Here is a 19,135-nt window from a genome sequence, read left to right on the forward strand (position 1 = left end):
TATTGTGTATTTCCTATTGTTCTTTTGTGGTTTTTGTTTTCAGTTTCTCTGAGAGGCTTCAGTCTCTGCCACCAATTTCTAACTGTAGCATCACAGCTGCCAATAAAACCATCAACATATAAGAATAATCAAAATAATTGTAATTGTAATGTCACAGGTAACATGTTTTATTGCTTAATGTTTTTTATCTAGCTCAGTTGTGTTTTTTAATGTTGTGTTTTGTTGATATGGATGGCTTTGATGTCTCGTATGTCTGCTGGTGTCCAGTTCTGTGTCTGGCATTAATTTGCCGCGGGGACGAATGGTGGCAATTAGCCTCTGGCTACAACCATGCATATTTACACATGTGTTCATTAATATGTACGGCCCCTGTTCAACAAATGAAGTCATAAAAAAAAAATTAGTATCTTGGAAGATCCATATGTATATTCCTCTGGCAGGCTTTTGTTTGGTCGTGTTTTGTGGTTTGTGTGCGTTTTCTTATTGTTTTTGTCCGACTTCCTTTTCAAAGTGGGTTTCAATTTTTAAAAAAAAGGATTTATCTTTTGTGTGTATTTGTCCTTGTTGATGAGCTTTGAAGTAGATAAAGTATTTGTGTATGAGAGCTTTGATGTCAGGACTCTTGTTCTGTTTGTACGTCAGTTTCTGTTTTTGTGTTTTTAATTTTGTTGTGATTTTCAGTCACCAGACGCAGACAACCTGCTGGGATCATCCAAAGATGACGGAGCTCTACCAATCACTAGGTACAAATCACACTCTCATCTGGCTTTAAGTCCTGTATTACCTCACCACATCTAACAGAATCTAAAAAATTCCCAAATAAAAGGATATTCAGATTTTCGGCCAGTGGATAGTGCCTGATAGTGGATGTATTAATAACCCTTTTACAAAAAGAAAAATATCCACATTGATTATCCGGGAACCATCAGTGCTGGAATTATGTCACAACAGTTGAGAAAGACTTAGAGTACTTTCGTCTTTCCTCACTCCTCTCCGTTGGGAGACTCTTCATTCTCCTACTTTCTTCTTGACAATATTTAAAGAATGGAGGGTTGCACAGGGGGAACTTTCCAGGTTTAAGGAGGAGAGAGGGTATGCAGAAGCGTGCCCATCTGCAAAGCTGTATATAACACCAGCACAGCACAAATTTAGTAATGGGAAACAGATCAATATAAATTCTCCCACTCTTCAAACTTTTTCATCTTCCTTCTCCCACTCTTTAAACTTTTTTTTGTCTTCTCTAAGCAACTTATGATCATATAAAACGAAAGATTAGAAATTTGATGCGAGAGCGATTTAAAGTGCATCAAAGTGTCACGTGGAACTGTGGAAGCTGCAAATAAAACGGTCCCTCTTCTGGGCCAAAAGGCAAAACAGGACCCTCAGTTTATCCAACATGGAAGTGGAAGTCCACTTTCATCCTCTGCAGCTTTGCACACACGAGCTGTACACGAAAGAGTCATGAATATGAAGCTTTCACTGCAAACTCATCACAGAAGAAAGGGGATTTTCTGGGATTTTTTTTTTTTTTTTGACAAATGCAGTCGAAAGAAGTTAATATTGAGCTTCTCGGGGACAATAAGAAAAGGTAGGATTGGGAGAGGATGTCAGTGGATGGAAATATTATGCACTCAGTCGGCCTGAAAAGAATTGTGCTTCTCAAAGAAGATCCCTAAAATATCCTCAAATCCACCTTAAATTCCTAGAAGACGTACAAGTGGAAACTTGTATTTAATGGGACTAATAGTGGCTCTTAGTCTAATCACTTGAAGGACATTTAGGATCTGAGGAGAGGTCTGTTAAAGACACTTTAAAAGTGTATCTGAACTTGAGGTAATTTGCAAAGACGAGTGCTTTAATATTCTCACAATGACAAATATAAAGCCTCCTAGCTGCTATTTAAAAATAAACACACAAAAAAGACACCTCCCAGAGGCAATTTACTTTACTTTTTTCCTATTTCTAAGGCGATTGCATAAAAAGTAATGGTTCATAAAACATCTGAAGAAAAACAAATTTTAATGTCTGCTGCACAGGTTTTGTGTGTTTATGTCACAGTGAGGAACTTGCCTGGAGGGGTTGCAAGCATTGTTTATCTGTACATACATCCTTTCATTTGACTAACGGTCTCTGATCTTTTGATTTTTCTCGCTCCCTGTAAATATCAATATTCATGTTTTTGTCCCTGTGGGACAGCCAGTGTGATTGTTCCTTAATGAACCACCGGATTAGTAATAACCTGTGAAACCTTGGGAGGATTTGCTGTAGGCCAGAGGCTCAACAAATAAAACTGGACCCCACGGGGACAAAACTTACTGACCCGGGGATGCATTTGAACTCCCTCCCTTTACTTGTGTCCATAGACGGTAACAGATAAAGGTTCGGCAAAGATGCGGGTTCTGCTTGCGTTGGCCTGCAGTCAGATTTCTTCTGCACTGTTTTCTGATCTCTTGCTTCGGTTTTCTCTTTGTCCATTTACCTTTCATCTCCTTGTCTCTTTCCCTGCCTGTAGCGGACTTGAACAATGTGAGATTCTCAGCGTACCGAACAGCCATGAAGATTCGCCGGCTACAGAAAGCGCTGTGCTGTGAGTAAAGCGCACACACACGGACACACAACTTCACATTCACAGCCGTGCGTGGTCCGCTTCATTTTATGTTGAGGGAATGCAGTAATGATTTGAAACTCTGCCAGATGCCGTGCCAGAGCGGCATAGTAGCCAAAGATATTTTGGCTTTAAAATTCCCTTCCGCTGCCTGAATATGTATGTGTACTGGCTTGAGTTGGTCACAGCCTGTGTTGGTGTTAAGCCTGTTAAATATCATTTAGTGTGCACAGGTGGGATTTTTTTTAGGGTCCACCAGAGCCGCTGTTTTCTCTTTTTATAATGGAAGTTTTGTTAAAGGTGGCTATTACCTTTAGTCTCTGTCTGGTGTCTACCAAACCATCGACACTCACACACCCGCTCACACTGTTGGTGCATGTAAATTCCCCCTTTTATGGTGTTTCAGCCAGCGTGGCACCTGCTCCTTGGACTCAGCAAAGTGTAATAATGGTAACAAATGACAACTATTATCCAGCTGTTGACATTCTTGCTGCAACAAAACACTGCAGCTCATTTACATCCTACTGGGAAAGTTTTCTGTATTTGTTTGCATCTGCAAAAGAAACTACAAGAAAAATAATATCCACCCCAAATATGCAGTTTCATGCAGCTCTTGAGTTTTTCTTTTAATTAGCTTATATGATGCATGTGTTTTACTTTACTATTTCAGCAAAGTTTGACCTGCTTCTCGGGTCAAATGTCTGTGTTTGTGGCACAAATTCATCAGCCTGAGTGATTTTGGTGTGGGGTACTGCAGTCTAATTTCTATTGTTAGATCAGAACAGGCACAGGGACACACCCATATATAGAATTGCACATGGGAGCAGAACGGTCAGTGGCTATTCCTCATTAGGCTGGATTCGTGAACTTGGAGACTTGTGTGCCTGTGCAGATACATGTGTTTATTTGTGCAGGGAACAAGCACACACATGCATGACAGGGATGCTATGTAGCAGCTAATTGGGTTAAGTCTGTGCCAGGAGGCTGGAGAAGCACAAATGAGCATGCATGGCACCTCACTAATTTGCCTCAGCTTTTTCAGCCATGTATCAGCAGAGCCGTAGAGAAGTAAAGTTTTGCTTTCTGATCATATCGGATAGCTCAACTGTCCTCTCTCTCTGTGTGTGTGTGTGTGTCTGTGTGTGTCTGTGTGTGTCTGTGTGTGGGGTGTAAATAGCTTTGTCACAGGCACGGGGGTAAGGCTGAAGGTTGGAGATAGGGAGAGAAATGGTTTCATGAATTAATGTAAAAACTCAGCCTTCCTCTTGGATACTACAGGCAAATTTTTGATGTTTTGTATGTAAATCTTATATCTACTAAAAAGCAACAACATATTTAACCTGATAACGCCAGATGTATCATATTTGATACATGAATTACTGAGACCTCTGAACCAGCCCCTTAATCAAAAAAGGAAAAAAAAAAGAGTTGTATACACTCCCAAAAGATTATATAAAAAAAACAACTAAATAATGATAATAGAATAAATCCTTATTTAGAAATTGTTAAATACAAAATTGGACGTGTTTTTCATTTCTATATATAATCAACACTTAACAAATAATAAAAAGAACAATCTGGTCATTCAGGTCACTGTAATCTCAAAGAGTTTGAGGATTAAGCACTCCCACGTCTCCAGGAGCCGTCTACTCTTCTGAGTTCAGTCTTAGTTGGATCCTTTTGTATGAAATTTCTTCAAAAAGACTTTCTGTACCAGAAGAATTATTTTTATTTTTATCTTTCTGACACCAGATGTTGTTAAATGTTAACTAGCCACTTTGAAACATTCTGGACAAATGAAGGGGACCTGCATCCCTGTTTTTTTTTTTTTTTTTCTTTAGCCTTTGTGCTAAAGTGTGACAGCTCTACTATGGCACCAAACAGATGGCTGAACTAAAAGGGTGGTATTGATCGTCTCAGAAAGGACTGAAATAAGCACACAATTCTCAAAATGTTTCTATTTCTCTTCTTTAATTCATGGCAGGTTCAGTCCAGATGATAAATTATACGAGATAAAACATTTTTCCAATAAATCAGGAGATGTTTTATCGATCCCAGTAGAAAATCTAAATCATTTATGAGGAACAGGAGAAATAATCTCCTACTCCTGACAGCAGGAGATCATTGCCCATGAGTTTCTGCTTATTTTATGAAAATAATACTGGGCAAATTGATCCCAAAGTCTGTCATATATTTTATCCTGGTTTCATGCACTCTTTCTACCCTAATGTGTGTGATAATGTGGATCGTAATTCCTCTAATAATACTCTCCTGCAACTTGATGAGGCTGTTAAATTTTCCGACTCTTCGGCCAGCCTCTTTGACCCTTACGATACATGAGTGAGAGCAGGATTTACAATGTAAAACGTGGTGGGAGCACGGGATATTGGTCTAACATTAATGGGCCTTTCTCGTCTTCGAAGATGCAGCGAACCATTTAAATAGAAACTACACTGCTCTCAGTCCAACTGTTTCATTTGTTATCTCGTTTGTCTTTCACGTCGTATTAATATTTCACTCTAATGGTTCATCAGGTTTCTGTCTGTATTCCTTCGCAGAAGTCTCCAATGAGCTGTTGTGGAATGTTTAGGGCTAAATATCAATCAGATCTGCACTTTTTATGTGCTTTTGTGCGTAGCTCGTGGCCCATTCAGCCTTTCGTTTCGTTGAGATTGAATTTTTTGGGCATTAGTAGAAAAATTTGAACCTCTGCCGAAGGCACATTGGCTATATCATAAAGTTTGATGTTTTTTGTATTCCTCTGTTTGTTTTTCCTTTTCCGTCTCCTTACTTCTTTTCGACCCCCCACCCCCTTGTCATTATTATCCCTACTTTGCTGTCTTCCCTTCTTCACTTTGCATTTATTCCTTCTGACTCTCCTCACATCTCGCATCCTTTCTGGTCCTCTACCCCATTCTGACCACCCCTCCATCTGCAGTGGACCTGCTGGATCTCAGTGTTGCCCAGAGCACCTTCGAGCAGCACAAACTCGCCAACAACAGTCAGCTGCTGTCCGTCCCCGATGTCATCAACTGCCTGACGTCCGTCTACGACGGCCTGGAGCAGGAACACAAAGACCTAGTTAATGTGCCTCTCTGCGTTGACATGTGTCTCAACTGGCTGCTCAACGTTTACGACACGTGCGTATGCCGGCTGTTATGTATTCAGGTTGGAGATTATGGATCATCCTACACGCTATTATGAAGTTGTCACTGATTTTGCATATATTGCATGTTGCCACCGGCTTCCTGGGTGTTATAATGTGACAGCGTTTGGTCTCTTGTGTGCTTTTTTTGTTTACACATTTTTATCTGCTACAAGATGCAGTGTGTAAGAGCCTTGAATACTAAATATACTTCTACACATAGTGTACAGCAGCCAATGCATCGGTTGACATGCAAATTGCTGTTGTACAGTGGTTTTTAAGTGGAAACAGATATTCATTTGCAAATATATACCGCACAAATTTGAAAAACATGAGCATGCATCAGCGTATGTGTTTATACATGCTATTTTCCACCGTATTTACCGCTGTAAACAGCGTTTGTGGGTACACTAAAAATGTAGTTGCTAGTAAATAATTTCTTTACAGGAACATAAAGAATCAAAAAAGGTTTGTCTCTTTCCTGGAGCACAATGCCTTTTCTGACACTGCTGTTCCACGCAGTGTGAAATATGAAAAGAATAAAAAGAAAAACATCACCTTGGATGCCTATCTAGATGACGTTGCATCATGCATTTTTCTCTGTCTGCAGTGGTCGCAGCGGGAAGATCCGCATCCTCTCCATGAAGATTGGCTTGCTGTCTCTCTCCAAGGGACACTTGGAGGAGAAATACAAATGTAAGTGAAATTGAGTAGGGGAGAAATTTGCTGATATAAACAAACTCCGTAAACAGTGTTGACCCAGCCCTTCAGCGCTCCTCGCTCTAACCCACACGGCTCAACCGCAGCTGTGTAATACCAACAGCAATAATCTCACAGTATGAAAAAAAGAGTTGGAAGACAGGCTGTCTAATTAGATAAGAGACCTCCAACACATTCCCCTTGCTCTTTATTGAATTCTGCATTCTGATTTATTTTTTTGAGGATTAGGGGAGCGTGAATCTAGGCTTGCCGCTCTGGGAAAAGCATTTTCAGTCTTGCTTCCCGCTGTTTGTCACTCCTGCTTTATCTACCTCTGTCTATCTTCCTTTCCTGTCACTGCTCACGCCATTGTTCATCTGTCTAAAAGTTTCACTTTGACGGTTGTCCTATCTTACTCTTGCGTTCTCTTTTTCTCTTTTTCCCTCTTTTCCCTTTCCATGGCATCAACCGTATCCCTTAGCCTATTCATTCCACTGGCAGTTTCTATTAGCTCGAGAAGGGTGTCAAGCACGGTTGATTGCATTCATTCTTCCCTCACTATTTTAGATTTGCCTTAACTGCCAGTGCCATGCATCTATCCTCTCATTCTCATTGCACACGTGCCTAACTAAGTGTTTTGCCATTTGTCACTTTTGGTGAAATCTGTCACTGTCACAGCTGATGCTGTGGTATAAAAGGTGTAGTTGGGTGGGTGTATGTGAATGTTGACAGGTTAAATGTCATGAGTTGTGAGAAAAGTGAGGACAGGAATGCACATAGCCCCTGCTGTTTGCATGTGCCACATTCATATACAGGAGCCGCAGCGATAGCCAGGTTTAACATGAAGATCAAAGACGGCCGTTAGTAGAGCAGAAAAGACCTGCTACGATATTAATTTTCGTTCTCCTCTCTCTCCCCGTATTACCCTTCCTGCCCTCTCCATTCATCTTGTGGCTGAGCTCTTTGATGTTTGGTAACTTCATCAGGAAAAATGTCAGCATGCGATACGTGTCACTGGGCAGGCATCAACATCCAGTACAGCTCTGTTAATCTCTGCGAGGGGTACAGGAGAGTTGAAGGCAGGGAAGCAGAGATTAGAGGGAAAGAAAATCCTGGCATGGAAGAACTAAGACAGAAAGATTAAAAAGGAATCTGTTCCCTTGGTGCTTTCTGCATCCTCCTTACCACCTCCCATTCGCGTAGTCGCACACTTTTCAACACTTTTCCTCCCACTCGCAGCTATATCGTCCCTTTTTTTTCCCTCTCCATCTATTTATACCTATATCTTTTCTTCTCGATATCACCCACATGCTCTGACTTTTCCCCCCCTCACTTTTTTTTTTTTAAATCCTCTTCATTTGTGCTCTGCCTCATTCCTCCACAGATCTCTTCAGTCAGGTAGCATCAGCAGGTGACACATGTGACCAGAGACAGCTCGGTCTGCTGCTTCATGAAGCTATCCAGATCCCCAGGCAGCTGGGTGAGGTGGCCGCGTTTGGAGGTTCCAACATTGAACCAAGTGTCCGCAGCTGCTTCCAGCATGTATGTTCACACGAACAAAAACAAGCATGTGCACCAAACACATACCGTACACACCACTGTCATTGTATACAAATGTGGAGGATTTCTCTGAATGTTAATACTTTGCTGGTTACCTACAGGGGTAAAATTATGCTGAAAAAGCAGACTGGGAGGAGATGGATGACTCTCTTACAGATAACATTTTATTTATTATAACAAATGTTATACAAGTGAATATTAGACAAAAAGAAAAGTGTTTTAAATCTAAGCACTAATTTATTTCTAGCCCAGAATGCTTTTCGTCACATTCAGTAAATATCTCCTCACCTTCACTAGCTGCACATTATGCGAGTACACTACAAACAAACTAAACAAAAAACAGGTCCTTGTGCACAGCCTAGGCTTAGTGAAATGGAAACAGAGTGCAGGGTGCCAACCTGCAAGCCGTTCGCTGACAAGGGTTTCCTCGTCGAATGCTGTAAGGAAGACGAGGGAGGAGGCAGTTCTGTGTTCTGTTGATGTTTTTGTTCCAATATCAACAGGCATAAAGTCATCCAGATCTTACTTACCCTATCTTTAACAGAACAAACTTAGTTTTGTTTTGTTTTTTTCTTAAATTAGTTAATCATTTTTCTCCTTCCTGATTCTGCAAAACTATGTTTTGACTAAATTACTTTGTAACATAAAATTACTGTTAATAGAGTAGTGGTCAGAATAAATGTATATATGTACAGTATTAAGAAAAAAAAAGTTGGCTTGTTCAGAGCAGTGAAAAGAAATTATGACTAAACTAATATAAAACAGCTGTGTTAAGAAGGTGTCCTCATTAATTCCTCATTTTTCTGTTTGGGAAAACTTGCATACTCACATCTTCAGGGGGTTGCCAGGTGGGGTTTTTTTTGTCTGATAGTCTAGTTTACTCATAGGTGCTGAAGTCTTAGCAAGGTAACTTCAGGTAAGATTAAAACATGCAATGCATAACTGTGGGTTTTGGAAGTAACATTTTTTTTATTATTTTAATTGCAGCGCATGGAGTTGCATTACTTTAATATTTTAAGTTTACACTTCTTCCTACTCAATTTTTTGGCACATGTAAATCAAGATAGCAAGTTTTAAAGGATGAAATTCTTTGTTTTGTTTTTGTTTTCTTAAACTTCTCATGAAGTGTTGTTTCTTTTTTTTGCATGTACAAAAATAAAATAAATCAAATCAAATCAATATGGTCTTTAACACATTGTTTTATAGTAAACTTGTATTTATGTATAAATACTTTTACTAATATGCAAATTAACATGGTTTTCAAGCATTTTAAAAAGGGACTTGGGGAACAACTATTTTCTCTTGTTATTGTTCAATTTCTGATTGCATTTTAAACATAATTAACTCACGCTCACGATTGTACCCCCCCCCCCCAAAAAAAAAAAAAAAAAATACGTCTAGGATTGCAGTTGAAAGTAAAAAAAAAAAAAAACAACAACTTAATTTTAATGATATACATTATTTCAGTACATGTCTTTTTCTGTCTTAATGATATGGCAGTGATGCATTATTAAACCTACTTTTAATTCATATATTCACAATTGTTTTCATGTCAGCTATCCTTCCTGGTTTTGACTAATGCAGCTGTTTTGCTTGTGGCCTTTTAGGTTACATAACACGAATTAAGGACAGTCATTGTTCTTCTTTTGGAATACACGTGGCTTTAAATCTAAATGTTTGTGGCAGATCTTTTGGTGCCAACACAGCTCCTTTTCCACAAGTATGCATGTGGCTACAATCCAAAATTGTCTGTGTCGACTCACCCGGTTTACTTGCGGTGTCATGACATCACTTCACAGTTGCTTGTGTCGAGCTGAGCGAAGACGAGTTCTGTAGAGTTTACACCAAAGGCCTCAGGACGTTTAGACTCTTGAACTGCAGATGTCTGCAAGCTGCAGAGCTCTTTGTATGCCAAATATATTTTTCATGTTTTCACAGTTGCAAGGGGTGTAAATATAATATTTATCTATTGGCCTCAAAGGGGGTTGTCATTTTTCTTTATATCTTAGACCATTAATTCTGTTATAAACACAAAGCAGGTAAAAAGTTATTTCAGTAAAAGGGGCTTCCATATGTATTTATAGATTTAAGCTTTGCTGACCAACCCTGAGGCTTCAGATGGCCTTCAGTCTTCTGCTGGCCGTCCTCTAGTATTTTACGGGTTTATCTCTAGACGTTACCAGCATTTAAAGATGTCTCCATTCCCCTGGGTTCACCGTTTCATTTTTCTCACCGTTTCTCCTCTGGCTCATGCTTCTGCAGTCATAAACGGGAGCCAAAAATTAAAATTAGAAAGCCATAAATTTCATTGATTTCCACTGCTAAACCTCCCCAAAATAGCACAGACGGAGGCAATAATAAACTTTATCTCTCTCTGGGGTTTCTTTTCAAGATAATGCGTTGTGTGGTGCGACATTTCCCTGCTGGTGCTATGGTAACACACACGTGTGTGTAAGCACATTTACACAGACAAATCTCTCACAACCTCTGTGTCATCTGTGGTTCAGTTAGTCATTAATCTTTCAACCGACCAACCGTGCTTGGCAGATGCAAACCAGGCAGGCACATGCTGTCCTTCTTGAATTTACATAGTTTATACAGGTAGACAGGCGTGGCCCTTGCCACCTTGTGCACCAGTTTGCCCTGTCTGTGACAGTGCACTCACCCACTCCATTTACTTTAATGGCTCAGTGATGAACGGGTTTCACCACCATAAATTTAGCCTCTTTCACTGTTCCTTTGTCACTCTCCTTTATTTTTCCATCGTCCGTCAATCCAGTCATCCTTTTAGCCAGGCAGTAATTAATCCGTAAGTGCTATAATTCTGCCATTAGATGGGGAGGAGGAGGGAGAGAAGGCAAGGATGAGACTAATGTATGTGAAAGAGGAGATGGTGAGATTGTGCAGGCGAAGGTCAGACACAGGGTGAATGATTTCAAAATGATCGGTGATGTCGTCGGGGGGAAGAATTTATTTAAGGGAGTTTCATTTCGGTACCAGACGGTCAAAGTTGTCCTTTTCGTTCAACAGAAGCCATGATCCCGACCAATCCACATACACAAAATGATTGTTACTCTGGTTATTTTAAGATTTAAAGGTCTAGTGATTAAAAAAGTTTTATAGCACTGGAACTGCTGGAGTTTTTTTAATGGAAATTTCATATTAGAATGAATAGAAAATGTACAAAAACCCTTAATTCTGCTTGATTCAACACTAGATTGCCTCAGAATTGTGGCTCCCTTCTCTCTCTGAGAATATTGCAAATTGATGTCACTCTTCAAAGAGAGTAAAATTCATAATTAAATTACTGGAATTAAAGTTCTCAACATGCATCCATTCCCAGATCTGATTGCTATCACACTCTTATTTCTACAGAAAAAGTGTATTCATAATTATCAAGGTTTTTTACTTTATATTTTTATTTACTTATATTTTTTAAGTCCACGTAGGTATTGATTGAAAATATCTCTGAAGGTAACCCTGTACAAACTTGCTCTGTAAAATAGAGTAAATGGTTAGAAAAACTAATTTTTAAAGTATGAAAAAGAGTAAAAACTTGAGTTTGTGTATACTGCTTATATTCATTGAATCTATACTACCAAACACATTTGGTGTAATTGCTGTATATCTCACTACTGCCTGCTGTCAAAACCAGCTCTGAATATCAGTATAAAAACTAAATCCCCAATTCTAATTTATATGTTGGAATTAATTTTTTGTCATCATTTTTAAAACATGTTTATTTAATAATACGCTTACGAACACAGTGCATAGACTGAGCGCTTTGGTAAGGGGTCGTATGTCGTAGCACACATGCTGCTTATCTTGCTTTTCTTTTTTCTCATTATACATTTATTCAACTTTCGAGTCCATTTTCCTCCCTTTTTTGTATGTCAGGAATGATGGGAAGGCAATCTTTGATTTGTTCAGCGGTTATAGTGGACATGTCAAACTTTTCGAGCTGGTTAATTATAATCTGTTTTGAAAAAAAAAACAATTTGAACACTGCTATCCCAGATTATGTTTCTTCTTGGATGTAGGCAAACAAATGATTTAATTACACTGATGGTTAAAATTATTAGTGATTGAGAATAAAGAAGTGTTGTAACGCTATAACTGGTGCTGTGTATATTGTTTTAACAAATACACCTACAAAAAAGTTCATCATATCTGCTGGCTAACAGTACAGCTATGGGCATATAATACAAGGGCAGTGGGAGTTTTGAAATCATTCAATATTTATTGGGAGATATTTACAGCAATAAACATGAATAAGGAGCTCATAAAAGTTATTTAGTCTCTCCTCACTACTCAAGGCCATAAGGTTCCCTCAGGGACTCATCACTTTAAATATACACATATATAAAGCCATTTCAAATTTGTAAAATGAGTCAAGAGCTGCAGCCAGTTGTCCATTCCTGTATTGCATGTTTTAATCTCATGATGCAAAGTGCCTTTGATAAACGATCAGCTTGATTAGTCGAACTTTTAGAGACCGTAAACGATAAACTTTTGATTTATTGGCTCTTAACTCTCGACCCCATGTTTTTTTATGTGCAGGTAAACAATAAGGTGGAGCTGGAGCCTCGGCAGTTTGTTGACTGGATGCGTCTGGAGCCCCAGTCTATGGTTTGGCTTCCCGTCCTGCACAGAGTGGCTGCTGCAGAGACGGCAAAACATCAGGCCAAGTGCAACATCTGCAAGGAGTGTCCTATTGTGGGCTTCAGGTAAAAATATGCACCTTCTTATTTTAATCATTCGTTAAAGTTTTTCAGATAACTTGGAAAAAATAAGCAAGAGATGTAATTAGGTCTATAAGTAGTATCAGGCTAAACAAGCGCCCACACACACGCATACACCAAATGTGACACTCTTGCGAGCTGTTCTCTCTTGGTCCGTCATAAAGGGCAGATCCGCTCAGGAGGGAAGGCATTTATCTAAATGTCAGCAGCTGATACACCACTGACTAAATACCATCCAAAGGCTTGTATGCAAGCATGCATGCATACTCAAACAAGACAAATGGCTAATTTTCGCCAACGTATAGGACATCAGCAAATTCACAAATTTCAAAAAGAGCCAGGCAAACACACAGACATCCCTCTGAGACTGTCACAATTACACACAAATATAAATTTGCAAGCTCCAGTAACTTCCTTTGTTTCGGCTGGTCCCTGATAAATTGCATAAACACAACGGCAACGGCTGCGGGTAAATAAGGATCAGTTGCTTTTGTGTTTTCAAAGCAAAATTCAGTTTTGCTTTGACCACTCAAGTGTGGAGACAGTTTTTTCGTGCATGGAAAACACAGGAGCAGAATCTAGAATGGAAAATAGATTGCAATAACGCATTATAACTTTTTTACTTCATCATGGTACTGTACAACAAAACTGAGGTAGTTTTGCTTCACTAAATATTTTTCTTCAGTTTCCTGAGACTGTTCTGGAACTAGATGTTGGTTGACCAGTTACAGAAAGCAATCGCATGTCTTTGCCAGTGAGCATCATTGTTTGTACAGTTGATTGTTTTTTAATACACATCGTATCAAAAGTAGACATATTGTTGGATTTAAATAGCATAACTTCACTCTAAGCAGAGCAGACTGGTAGAGCTGTCCTCTACAGGTCGCTTGCTTTGCAAGCAGAAAGAGAAACACATTCAGACGTTTGATGAAGCACACTCGTCCAAAGTTTTGTCATTGATCGATGGGAGTGAACGAGTGTGGGAAGGAAAAGCAGAGTGGGAATAAAAGAGGAAGAAAAATGCCAAGCATGCATTTTGCGTGTTCTTGATACATTACATGAAGCGTGAAACTAGAAGTTTTCAGTTTTTCCCCTTTTTGTTGGAAGATTTTAACCAGTTTGTACCAGGTGAGACGTGTATGAATAGCCATTTCTGACCTGGCAACAAAGCAAAGACCAAAAAAAGAAGACAGAAATTATCAAAGAATTATGGACATCTGTGCAAAGACAAATGATGATAAAAGCTAATATTTTTTAAGCTCTCAAACTGTCCTTTTTCCATGTTTCCATCTGCGTCACAGGCTGATGAAATATGGAGGATTTAGTCAATGTGTTTCAGACATACTTAACTTTTTGAGTGTTTATTATATTTTACTTTTTGTAGGCGCCACAGACCATCATGGGTTTAACACACAAAGCGCAGAAGATCATCAGAGTAGTCAACCTTCAATGGTTTTAGGGTTTCAGTTTTTGATAAATGTTAAATTAGTAGGTAAATTAGTGAATATACAAAATTACATATACAGATTAGTGAAATGGTTAACAAGCCAGTTAGTCATATTAAAAATTCATAATTTTCTGTGCATTTACAATTGTATTTTCTTACTATTTAATACATTCACTCGTAATTTTGGCCCAAGCAGCAGTAAATCAGCCTCCCCAGGAGGTGAGGCAAATGAATTTCAGCCAAGAACAAAATAAAAAATAAAAAAAAACAAAGGACGACAAAATATACACATGCAGCTCAGTAAATGAATGGAAAACCTCTCAGCTTTAAGCTGGTTAGGACCGTTTCCATTTAAACAAAACACAATTCCAACACCAAGCTGCTAAATGAACACATCAGAAAATGACAATAATGCTGTTTGCCACATCAGGAAAAACCCCCACCAGCTTCCTGCTGCTACAGTACATGATGAAACTAAAAGGCTGTTACAGCGTGAGAGCCAAGACTCCTCAGATAGCAGTGGTGTGAAAATGGCTCAACGACAACAATAACTTACTGAGTTAACGGCTGAGGAACAAACAAAAGAACAACTTCGCTTTCTCCAGCCCAACTCTGGAATTGGTCTTGCCTTTGTTATGTCACCATTGTGAATGTCAATCAAATCATGTAATTCAAAGCCTCCTTGAGGAATCAAGACCATTCTAGCTCTCCCAGACTGGTTCTGTTACGAGTAAGAACAAACTAAATTGGAAGCTGTGGATTACCATCTCAACAGGACATATACACTCTTTGCTTCGCTTGAAAAATGTCTCTTGTAACCAACGTGGTGTGAAATGCCATCAATTCTATTGGCTGTAAAGATATGAAAGAGTGTCTGGCTGCTTTGGCCTGACGTGAATATCCTGGAAATATTGCCTTGAGCTAAACAACGCTTAGCTCACTGAGAACCCCACCAACACTGACATCTTCATTTACACCGACTTGGTAATATGTATAATTCATTTTAATCTGTTGTAATCTCCCAAGTGTTCCCCTCATTTTGATTCAGACTTATTCAAGCAGCCCTTGTAGTTGCTGAGATGTATTAATTTTAAATTATAGTATAGTGATCAATCTGATAGCAAAGCACATGCTTAAAAACAACTCTGGTTGGTTGTAATTCTGTTTCTAAAAGTAGACAAAAGGTTTGGTTTAATTTCAGAAATAGAGCTTTGTTTATAGTTGACCCACCTCTTGGTTTGTTTTTTATTTTTTCTTATTTTATCCTTTATGCCATAAACTGCATTAAGGGAAACCTTGAGCTAAATTTTCTTTTAAACGGAAGCAGAGATTTCACCTTACATGACTGCACAATCAAGGTTCTACAATTAAGCAGTTGTTTGGTGTGTAAAGTGATTAATATAGAGTTTTCTCCCCACGTCTCAGGTGAAGGTGACAGAATGCCCTCTCCTCATAGTAATATGCTGCTTGTCAGTACGTAATAGCATATTTGACTTAGTGTTGTTGTGCGCACTGTTGCATCATTTGATTTATTGCTGTCTTTCGTAGCTCATCAGTCAGCTAACCTTGGGGAGAGCTGGAGAGGAGAGACAGATAAAAGACTTAAGCTATTACGTCTGAACGGTTCCTGTCTCAATTTAGCTGTTAAATGGACGCCTGGCCACAGCTGGTGCTGAGGACAGCAAACCAGCAGTTGTTGTCGGTTTGTTGCGTTTTGGTAAAGATCCGGCCATCTGTCATTCCGGTATCATATGTGCTCACTTGTGCACACACACACACACAAACCCACACAGAAAATATAGGCCCTGAGGACATGAGGGACACATGGGGCTCCTGCGTCCTAACTCAATGTTCTTACTACGTGTGTCCCTGCAGGTATCGCAGTCTGAAGCATTTCAACTATGACGTGTGTCAGAGCTGCTTCTTCTCTGGCCGCACCGCCAAGGGCCACAAGCTCAACTACCCCATGGTTGAGTACTGCACACCGGTGAGGAAGTAGCACACACACATTCATTCACACATTTGGTGTTCAGCTGCCAACTTCATATCTCTTTCCCACATGGTCGCACTCTCAACTCAGCCATTTGATGAAGGCACACAAATTCACGCTTCCAGCCTTTGGTTACCTCCCAACCCATATTACTGTCAGAAAACCCACTGGCTCATGCAACTACTGAATATTAATCCTCTTATTATACACCTTGAGAGACTTCTCAAGTTCCACATAAGCACATTTGTACAGATTTTAGGTTTCTTTTTGTGTAATATCTCTATTCCCTTGGACCATCTAAAGCTCATATTTTTTGCGTTGTTTGGTTTCAACCACAGATGTTGAATAAACATGCATTATTTGAACACGCATCTGAATTCCTCAACAGCTAAAACAATCACCGCTCTTGTGGGAACTCAGTTCCAGCCTGATATTGGGAACATACTGTAGCTGAAGGGATTTCACTCATATAACAGCTTGAGTGATGTTGGGCAAACACAGGATCTGCTCACTCACAGTGGATGGTTCCTTTTCCCGAGACACTGCACTGGTTTTGTACAGCCTCGTTAGGCTGTTTCCAAACTGGACACCCCTATTCTTATTTGAAACAAGTGTGCATGGATCTAAATGCTTCTAGATACTTTTTTCGTGCAGTGAAGTTGAACATTCATCTTTTGTTGGTTTTGTTTGGGATTTTTTTCCAAACATATATCAAATCAGTGCAAGTTTTCACATCAATAACATATCACATCACAGGATGGTAATTCCTTTTTTTGGGTTGAGTCTTGTTTCCAACAGAAACAGATCTAATCGGTCACAACTGACCGATCTTGACAACATTGCATGAATGCATAAATAAATAAACCACAATGTCATATAAATAGGAAAGCAGGTCAAAATGTAGGTCCCAGTAACTTGTAATTTACTCACCCTTATAGTGCAAAGACAATGAATTATGTCAAAGAAAGTGCTGGAGATCTTTGACCAGAAATCTAATCATACTCATACGTGGTTCTTAAAGGAACAATCTGTAATGTGAAGCCAAAAATTAAGTAATTAATTACTCAAATAGAAATGGGGTGAGTACAGCCGGACAAAGTGAGTTGGTTCACCCTCGTGTTAGAACCACACTGCTGGGGGGCACGGTGGTGCAGCCCCCCACATCTAGAAGGTCCTGGGTTCAATTCTCTGGACAACGCAGTGCGTGCTGAGGGTGTGTTTGCTTCCCCCATGACTTCAGCACCACACCCTGGGTGGGGTTGGTGAAAGGGCCTTTCTGTGTGGAGTTTGCATGTTCTCGCCGTGTTCCCTTGGGTAGCTAATGTGAGCTACCCTCACAAAAACATGCAGCAGTCCTGGGCTATACATGCCCCCTCTGGCCAGCCGGGGAACCTGACGGGGTGGGGGGGATCTGGCCGGAAAAACGTGATCCTTCCAAGTGCTACGTCTGGCCGGAGCAATCCCAAACTGTGCTCAAGTAAGGAGGAGACTTGAGCTCAGTGCAGGGCCCTCCCGGGGTTGGTAGAGGGAGAGCAATGCCCAGGACTGACTTAGGCACAGGGTGGAAAAAATGGGGGATAAAAATATTTAAGAAGAGAAAAAAGAAGCACACACCCTTTTTGTCAGTTTTATGGCCTCATTTTAACTCCAAAACTTTTACGAAACAGAACCCAAAATCTGATAAACAAAACAGGTAACCAAGAAATGAAATATCAGTTTGTAGTTTCACTTTTTTTGCTATCATTTCTTAAACTATCTCTGTTTCCGAGCCATCTTTCTCATTTGCGCGTTTTCCCTTTGCAGTTCCATTTCTTAAATTTACTCAAATAAGCACAACATCAATCTACTGCGAAGAGGCAGGACATAGTCGAGAACAATACATTGATCGTTGAATTGACACCATAGTAACTACACTTAGTCTACCATTAAAAATGTTTATCGAAACAAAACTCAGCAGCGGTTATCTTACCAGACTAAAAGAAACGTTGCAAATTCTGCATCAAATGTCATTTCTTTGCTGTCCATGAGATGTCTCCAATGAGGGAACTGCCGATATTTACTCTGGTTTTAGCTTTGTTTTTGTCTGATGTTTTTACGCTTCTGAACGAGTCTTTTTTCCTGTCCTGGGTTGTTGTGGTGGTGGCGAAGTTGTCGTCTTAGTCTAGCTTGGGGGCAGTACCTACATGACTGACAAGTTCAAGCACGCCGACAAACCGTGAGACTTCTTTGTGTCATGATATGATGCTGAGGCCATTATGTTCGCTGTGCTCGCTACCACCACACATGGCAGAAGCTGGTATTACGAGACTGGACGAACTGAAGCTCATTTATTAGCACACTAACTCAGTAGATGTCTCAGCAGCAAAATGATGACATCTTTTTTGTGGCATAACTGCCTTTCCTCTCACTCTCTTACTATTTCTAGGTTAGTAGTCCTCCTTTTAAGCTGTAAGCATACAAGTAATGAAGACCAAAGGTAATCAGGAAATGGAGGAAATGGGACACCTGGGAAATCTAAATGTTGCTCCCTTTTTCAGTTCACAAATACCTCTTGCAGGCCGGTGTTTCACCAAACTTTCTTATATAGTTTGAGTGACTCCACGATTCTCATTTCAGGCTTTTAATTTGCTTCTTCAATAATGCTAATGGGATGAATATAGACTTTGGTAGAGCAGTTGTAGAGAAGTACAATCTGTCATTCCTAAGTTAAGATACCCAGCAGCTCCCTGGAACAACACAGAAAACAGCTGAACTGCAGCAACAAACATTTAAGCTGTTCTGTAGATATGACTCATCTGTTATAGGTGACATTAACCATTCGAGAGTTTACTGATTGTCAGTTTAACTGGAGCAAGACATTGCTCAAGACACACCTCAAAAAGTATTCAAGACTTCGCTTTGTTTTCCTCATTTTTCACTGTTGCATTTTGGAATAAAATGTAAACTT

The 19,135-nt window shown here is 39.7% G+C and overlaps 1 protein-coding gene across 3 annotated transcripts in view; it reads left to right on the forward strand.

Moving 5' to 3' along the window:
• The window catches only part of utrn (utrophin), a 191,240-nt gene that overhangs the window by 137,069 nt on the left and 35,036 nt on the right, over positions 1–19,135 (forward strand). For all 3 annotated transcript variants that reach the window (XM_061747080.1, XM_061747081.1, XM_061747082.1), the window contains 7 exons: positions 682–743; positions 2,513–2,587; positions 5,544–5,745; positions 6,361–6,446; positions 7,834–7,991; positions 12,570–12,736; positions 16,074–16,185. In XM_061747080.1, the coding sequence (XP_061603064.1) occupies positions 682–743; positions 2,513–2,587; positions 5,544–5,745; positions 6,361–6,446; positions 7,834–7,991; positions 12,570–12,736; positions 16,074–16,185 (862 nt within the window). The remainder of the gene's footprint in view (positions 1–681; positions 744–2,512; positions 2,588–5,543; positions 5,746–6,360; positions 6,447–7,833; positions 7,992–12,569; positions 12,737–16,073; positions 16,186–19,135) is intronic.

The sequence above is a fragment of the Cololabis saira genome, chromosome 18, assembly GCF_033807715.1.
Source record: "Cololabis saira isolate AMF1-May2022 chromosome 18, fColSai1.1, whole genome shotgun sequence".
NCBI classification, from domain to species: Eukaryota; Metazoa; Chordata; class Actinopteri; order Beloniformes; family Belonidae; genus Cololabis; species Cololabis saira.